This window comes from Nannospalax galili, unplaced genomic scaffold (genome assembly GCF_000622305.1).
Source record: "Nannospalax galili isolate Female #2095 unplaced genomic scaffold, S.galili_v1.0 scaffold752, whole genome shotgun sequence".
Taxonomy (NCBI): domain Eukaryota; kingdom Metazoa; phylum Chordata; class Mammalia; order Rodentia; family Spalacidae; genus Nannospalax; species Nannospalax galili.
The window spans coordinates 1186760-1194277 of record NW_008333404.1 but is presented as its reverse complement, the minus strand read 5'-3'; the positions used below and the strand labels follow the sequence as shown (position 1 = coordinate 1194277).

Sequence of the window (7518 nt, the reverse complement as noted above, 5' to 3'; positions counted from 1 at the left end):
GTCTGATCCTAGGATCCACATATGAGGGAGAACATATGTCGATTTTTTTTTTCCCCTCTATTCTTTTTAAATGATGGAGTTAGGGAAAGGTTGGATATTGCCTTAACCTTAGCTTTGTTATGATTTTGGGGCAGGGAGAATTACATACTGTTGAGTGAAAACATTTCTGAGAAATACAACTATTATTCCATTCATGTCAAGCTCAAGACTTTGAAAACTGAGCAGTATGATTTGGTTTTGTTTTTGAGACAGATTCTTGCTCTGTAGCCCTGGCTGGTCTTGAACTCTCAGGAATCCTTCTGCTTCTGCCTCTAAAATACTGGGATTAGCAATACAGTTTTTTAGTGATGCATACATAGATGGTAAGGTATCAGTGTTTTGTTTTGTTTTGTTTTGTTTTGAGACAGGTCTTGCTATGTAGCTCTAGCTGGCCTGGAACTTGCTATGTAGACTGTGCTCACCTCAAATTTACAGAGGTCTGCCTGCCTCTGCATTCCAAGTGCTAAAGGTGTGTGCCACCACGCCAAGTTTAAAGCCCTTTCATATTCTTTTTCTCCCAACCTTACCCAGTTGCTAGTCTTGCCCACAGTCCTTAAACTGTGCTTGCTGTGTAAGCTGAGCTTGATCCCTGGAGCCCACAGAAGGAGAACATTGATCCAAAAGCTTTCTACTGACTTCCACACTCATGCCAAACACAGTAAGAATAAATAATACAAATTATTTTTAAAAAGTAGGAGTTGTAGCCCAACCTTAGAGAAAGAAGCTGTTTCCTTAGAGTAAACAATTAGCAAGTAGCAGAATGACAATTTGGACTTGTGCTTGAATACTACCCAATATCCCTACTTCTGCTTGTTTTTCCATAACCCCTCCTGACCATTTTTGGTTGTATTTGTTGCCAGATAAAGTATTACAAAGAAAAAAATTGCACAAGCCACAATTTTGCTCCCCAAGGCATTTCTTCCCAGATACTGTTTCCTTCTCTCAGTACAGGTAGTGCCATTGGCTATTCCCAGACCTCAAGGGTCATCACCAGTTGATCCTGAGGCAGTGATATTATTTAGTGGTAGAGAGTTTGCCTAGTTCCCCCTACCCCAATCCTCCCCAAAGAAATGGAGCCTTTGGGAAGCTGGAGCCTGTATTTTATGTTATCTGGATTCTGGGTGTTTTTTTTTTCCCCCCAGTCTTTTTGAGAGAGGGTCTCCCTGTAGCCCCAGCTGGCCTTGGAACTCACAGAGATCTGCCTGTCTCTGCCTCCCAAGTGCTGGAATTATCGACATGTGCCACCGTACTCAGCCTGGATTCTGTTTTTTATTTTTGGGTTTTTAAAAAAAATTTTATGGGCTAGAGAGATGGCTCAGCGGTTAAGAGCACTGACTGCTCTTGCAGAGGATTCGAGTTCAATTCCCAGCACCCACATGGCGGCTACAAACCATCCTTAACTCCAGTTCCAGGGGAATCTGAAGCCCTCTTCTGACGTCTGCGGCATTTCATGACATGGGTGCACTCACATACATGCAGGCAATACACTCATAAAATAATAAAATTTTATTTTTATTTATTTATTTTTTGGTCTTTTTGAGACAGGGTCTCCCTGTAGCCCCAGCTGTCCTGGAACTCACTATGTAGACCAGGCTGGCCTTGAGCTCACAGAGATTCGCCTGTCTCTGCCTCCCGAGTGCTGGGATCAAAGGCATATGCCACCACGCCCGGCTCAAATAATAAAATATTCTTTAAAAATTTTATGCCGGGTGTGGTGGTGCACACCTTTAATCCCAGCACTAAGGAGGCAGAGGCAGGTGGATCTCTGAGTTCAAGGCCAGCCTGATCTACATAGTTCCAGGACAGCGGGGGCTACAGGGAGACCCTGTCTCAAAAAGACCCCCTCCAAAAAAATTTATGGGTATGAGTGTATTGTCTGCGTGTGTGTAAGTGCACCTGTGTTGTACAATGCCCTCAGGGGTCAGAAGAGGGTGTTAGATCACTTGGAACTGGAGTTACAGATGGTTGTTAGCTGCCAAGTGGGTGAGTGGGTACTGGGACTCAAACTCAGGTACTCTGCAAGAGCAGCTAGTGTCCTTAACCACTGAACCATCTCTCCAGGCGCCCCCCGCCCCCTTATTTTAGGCAGGGTCTCATATAGTCTAGACTGGCCACACTATATAGCTAAGGCTGGCCTTGAAATCCTGCTCTGTCTCCCATCACCTTTTGAGCACTAGGGTTACCACACCTACTTTTGTATACTGTATTAAAAAGTTTCAGGTGACTCTTCCAGGAAGCCTTAAAGCCACTGCTGTCCCACAGCACATCTCAGGAGATGTTGGGGTGGGGGGCTCGCTGATCTGTAGAGAATATTTCAGGGAAGTCCTCCAATTGTTTTTCTCTCTCCTTTGCCCCAATCCAACAGCGTGGACAACAGTGAGTACATGCGGAATGGAGACTTCCTCCCCACCCGGCTGCAGGCCCAGCAGGATGCCGTCAACATCGTATGTCATTCAAAGACCCGCAGCAACCCTGAGAATAATGTGGGCCTCATCACGCTGGCCAAGTACGTGGGACACAGAAAGTGGGGCTTGGAAGGTGGGTGGTTGCTTTCCCGTGTTACACTTGTAGATGGCTGCTCTTCTGTGGCTAGCTTGAAGCTCCTTTTACCCATCAGTTTGCTCTTTCACCTCCTTCACTGTTCAGTGTAAATATAAGTAGCAGCTTGTTTAGGGGAATTTGTTGCTTGGTTTTATTCACATAGAGTCCATCATATAGGCCTGGCCAGTTTCAAACTTGGTATGTAGTTGGCCTTGGACTACTACTACTACTGTGGTGGTCTCCTACCTCTGCTTAAGTGCTGGTAGTTAGGAAACTAAATCTCCTAGGGTGAAATTTTATTTTCTGTTATATACAGAGGTCAGAGGACAACCTGTTATGTCAGTCCTTGCCTTCTACCTTGTTTGAAGCAGAATTTCTGCTTTTTCACTCCTGTATAAGCCCAGGCTAGCTGGTTTGTGACCTTCCAGACATTCTTCTGTCTCCAGCTCCCATCCTGCCTTGGGAGCACTGGGATTATAGATGTGCATTGCTGTGCTGTTGCTTTACCTGAGTTCTGAGGTTTCAGACTTAGGTTCACTTGTATAGCAAGTGTTTTACCCACTGAGCCATCTCCCCAGCAGACAGTATGTTTCAAAACCAATGAAAGTGATTTGGGATCAGAGCCTGTAGTATATGCCACACATCCTCTTAATGTGAACTGATAATCTTTTTTTTTTTTTTTTTTGTCTTTTTGAGACAGGGTCTCCCTGTAGCCCTAGCTGGCCTAGAACTCACTATGTGGACCAGGCTGGCCTTGAACTCACAGAGATATGCCGATTGCTGGGGTTAAAGGTTTGCGCTACCATGCCCAGCCTGTGAACTGGTAATCTTTAACTGAATAACCTTCCACCTAGTATAAATGCTATTAGCTGAAAAATCAGCCTCATAGTGAAGTCGGAGATGATGCAGGGTCTCCCTGCAGAGCCTGCCAGAGCAAGCTAGGAATTCTGAGGGGAGTTAGTGGGAAATCTTAGGAGATAGGGGCAGGTTTCTTATGAACCATTCTCTTATCATTGCTGTGTTTGGTGTCCACTAAGTACTAGGAGTTGATTGCCTGGTGTGGTAGCTCATAGCTGTAATCCCAGTACTTGAGAGGTTGAGGCAGGTGGATTGTCTTGGGTTCAAGGTCAGCCTGGACTTCATAATGAGTTCCAGGGCAGCCTGGGCTCCCAAATAAGACCCTGTCTCAAAAAAACCAAATGGGTGAGTGAATGAGTGAATAAAGTAGAGGCATGATGATACAGCGCTCAGAAGGATTGGGCTGTGAGACCCAATGTTAAAAAAAAAAAAAAAGGTTAGCCGGCTGTGGTGGTGCATGCCTTTAATCCCAGCAGAGGCAGGCGGATCTCTGTTAGTTCAAGGCCAGCCTGGTCTACATAGTGAGTTCCAGGACAGCTGGGGCTACAGGGAGACCCTGCCTCAAAAAGACACCCCCCCCCGAAAAAAAGGTTACAGTTATTCTTAAGGTTATTAAAGAAAAGAAGAATCAGACATGCTTAGGAGCTACATGTGCCCACCTGAACTCACTAGAATGCTTTGCTCACACCCAGTGACTGTGAAGTGCTGACTACACTCACCCCTGACACCGGCCGCATCCTCTCCAAGCTCCACACTGTTCAACCCAAGGGCAAGATCACCTTCTGCACTGGCATCCGCGTGGCCCATGTGAGTCCTGCTGGCTCCCTCTTGTGAGGATCAGTGATCATTTCTTCCCAGAATCTTGTTTTTTTAAGATTTATTTACTTTTATGTGTATGAGTGTTTGCATATATACATGTGCACCACATGGGGCCTGGTACCCAGGGAGGCCAGAAGAGGGCATCTGATTCCCTGGAGCTACAAGAGGGTATAAGCCACCATGTGGTGCTGGAAACCAAACCCAGGTCCTCTGTAAGAAAAGCCAGTGCTCTTAACCACTGAGCCATCTCTCCAGCCCCACTCTCTGAAATCTTGATCTAGAGTGAGAAGAAAGAGAAGACCTGGAAAAAGCTTACTTGGAGTAGATATGATGGGGTAGCCTGAATCTGAGGATTCTGAAAGGCAAACTCACTAGAATTGAGAATTAACCCTCCCATTTTTATCCGCTGGAGGCATGACAAGAAGGGAGGGGTGTCTGCCTTGTGAGAGCATGATGGTACATAGACATTGCAAGGAAAAAAGAACAATGACTCAGGGAAGAAAAGGTGATTCCTGTGGTTGACTGGGTTGACTGAGCCAGCTTTCTTTCCAGCTGGCTCTGAAGCACCGGCAAGGCAAAAATCATAAGATGCGCATCATCGCCTTTGTGGGAAGCCCTGTGGAGGACAATGAGAAGGATGTGAGTCCACAGACAGCCCGCTAGGGACAGCGACATTTGGAAATGAGGTCCTGAGCTGGGCAGAGGCATTAGGCTCATCACTGGGGGAAAGGTGGATGTGTTCAACGTCTTGGCCGGGGGGCTTTAGTAGATTAGCAAATTTCTGTATTCTTTTGTGGGACAAGTCCATTTCTCTTACTATGTGGAGATTTCTTGATTTTTCTCCCTTTCTTCCCAGTTGGTGAAACTAGCCAAACGCCTCAAGAAAGAAAAAGTGAATGTTGACATTATTAATTTTGGAGAAGAGGTGAGTCAGGACTACAGGGCATTGACTTGGTTTGCTTATGAACAGGGCAGTCCTTTCCTCTAGAGAGAATATAGCTAGAGACAGCTGCAGCTGTAGACAGTGAGGAACATGGAGTGAAGGACCATGTCTGTCATGTGTCTCCCCCCACCCCCCAGGAGGTGAACACAGAGAAGCTGACAGCCTTCGTGAACACACTGAACGGCAAAGATGGAACTGGCTCACATCTAGTGACTGTGCCTCCTGGGCCCAGCCTGGCCGATGCACTCATCAGTTCTCCTATTCTGGCTGGTGAAGGCGGTGCCATGCTAGGTCTTGGTGCCAGTGACTTTGAATTTGGAGTGGATCCCAGTGCTGATCCTGAGCTGGCCCTCGTAAGCAAATGTGAATCCCAGGATTCTGTTCTCGTGTGCTGATACTCAGCTGACAGGGCTAGGTGGTTTGTCCCGAGCACTCTCAAAGCTCTCATTTCCTAAGACTTCTTTTCGCTCCCTCTTTACAGTTCTGTCCTTGATTTCTAGGTGCACTGGTGCTGGACTAGTCTATCTTGTTTTTCCTAAGTAAACCCCAGGCTCTGCCCAGCTCCTACCATTTTTCCCATACCACTTCTTAACCCCTAGTGTCTTCCCCATGCAATAAACCAAAGGGTACCCTGCTAAGTTCTTTAACCACCATCAGTTGACTTCACAGCCCCCATAGTTGATCTTGCCCTGCCCTTTGCCAGGCACTTCGGGTTTCTATGGAAGAGCAGCGGCAGCGGCAGGAGGAGGAGGCTCGGAGGGCTGCTGCAGCCTCTGCAGCCGAGGCTGGAATTGCTTCAGCTGGGACTGAAGGTGAAAGAGGTGGATTCTGAAGTCCCAGGCCTGCAGGGTGGTAACCATTGAAAGCTAGAGTGGGGAGGTCTAGCAAGAGGGGTGTCCAGGAGGCCGGACTGAGGGATTAGCTGGGGCTGGGACTGTGGAATGTACACGAGCTCGACTCTACTTTTCTGTTCCTTTTCCCAGACTCAGATGATGCCCTGCTGAAGATGACCATTAGCCAGCAGGAGTTTGGCCGCACTGGGCTTCCTGACCTGAGTAGCATGACTGAGGAAGAGCAGATTGCCTATGCCATGCAGATGTCCCTACAGGGAGCAGGTGAGCCAGGACCTGTGTGAAAGTGTGTGGGCAGAGGTTGGGGAGAGAAGATGAACTTGAGCAGACTGCGCTTTCCTTTCTTCAGAGTTTGGTCAAGCAGAACCAGCTGACATTGATGCCAGCTCAGCCATGGATACATCGGAGCCCGCCAAGGTGAGGGCCAGCAGTGACCCCCTGCTTCTTCAGGTTTGAAATCTCCTTGGGTTCAAGTCCTCAGCCTTCTAGAAATCTAGGATTTCATAGATGAGTGTGTATTCCCGTCTGTGTAAACCTTGCAGGGTAGCAGAGTAGGTCAGATGGAGAAATGTCTCATCGTCCTGAAATTTTCCTTCCTAGCGCCTGGGAGCATATGGATAGTTCTGTAGGATATCATCCTCTCAAGAGAGTTAAAGGGGGTGGAGGGTATTTGACAGCAGGAAAGCTGCATGTGGTAGTAGCTGGTTTCATCCTCTAGACTCAATTAGGAGAGTTCTCAGGCTTCTGTAGTTGGTCAGGAGTGCTCATACCAGGGCACCATGGTCCTTTTCTTCCTTTGGCTGAAGCACCCCCAGCCCCATGTAGTCAGGAAGAGAGTAGGCAGCAGCTTGTTCCTGTCCCTTACATCATCCTGCTCCCTGCTGCCTTGTGCCCTCAGCTAGTGCCTTTTTTTTTCAGGAGGAGGATGATTATGATGTGATGCAGGACCCTGAGTTTTTGCAGAGTGTCCTGGAGAACCTTCCAGGTGTGGATCCCAACAATGAAGCCATTCGAAATGCCATGGGCTCTCTGGCCTCCCAGGCCACCAAGGATAGCAAGAAGGACAAGAAAGAAGAAGAGAAGAAGTGAGACTGGAGGACAAGGGTAGCTGAATCTGCCCAGGAAACTGTGTACAATGGGATTGGATATACACTTAGATATGCTAGCTGCAGCCTTTGCAACCTGAATAAAGCTTGACAAGTTTTTTCCCTTTTGCTTCAAGTAATGGTAGCTTTGCGTGTATGAGGGGGAGGAGTACAGGACCAGAAAGAGTGCCATCCTCCACTGTGTCCACTCCTGCTCTCCTTCCCATCGCCATCCCTCAGAGCTGCTCAGGTTGTTTTCTTTTTGTCATTAAGAGAAGCTTTGGTGCAGATCTACTTTGTTAGCTCCCAGGGTCACTGAGGTGACCAGAAAACAGTACTGGCCCCTGGGGACTCAGTCTAGGAAAGAGCAGACATATAAATT

General features: G+C 47.5%; 1 protein-coding gene across 3 annotated transcripts in view; it reads left to right on the top strand.

Moving 5' to 3' along the window:
• The window catches only part of Psmd4 (proteasome 26S subunit, non-ATPase 4), a 12977-nt gene extending 5705 nt beyond the window's left edge, over positions 1–7272 (top strand). For 2 of the 3 annotated variants that reach the window (XM_008828239.3, XM_017796940.2), the window contains exons 2-10: positions 2405–2545; positions 4131–4245; positions 4810–4896; positions 5114–5182; positions 5338–5553; positions 5904–6021; positions 6184–6315; positions 6401–6468; positions 6970–7272. In XM_008828239.3, coding sequence (XP_008826461.1) covers positions 2405–2545; positions 4131–4245; positions 4810–4896; positions 5114–5182; positions 5338–5553; positions 5904–6021; positions 6184–6315; positions 6401–6468; positions 6970–7140 — 1117 coding nt within the window. In that variant the 3' untranslated portion in view covers positions 7141–7272. The remainder of the gene's footprint in view (positions 1–2404; positions 2546–4130; positions 4246–4809; positions 4897–5113; positions 5183–5337; positions 5554–5903; positions 6022–6183; positions 6316–6400; positions 6469–6969) is intronic. The other variant, XM_008828240.3, reaches the window with a different exon arrangement.
• Positions 7273–7518: the final 246 nt, after the last annotated feature.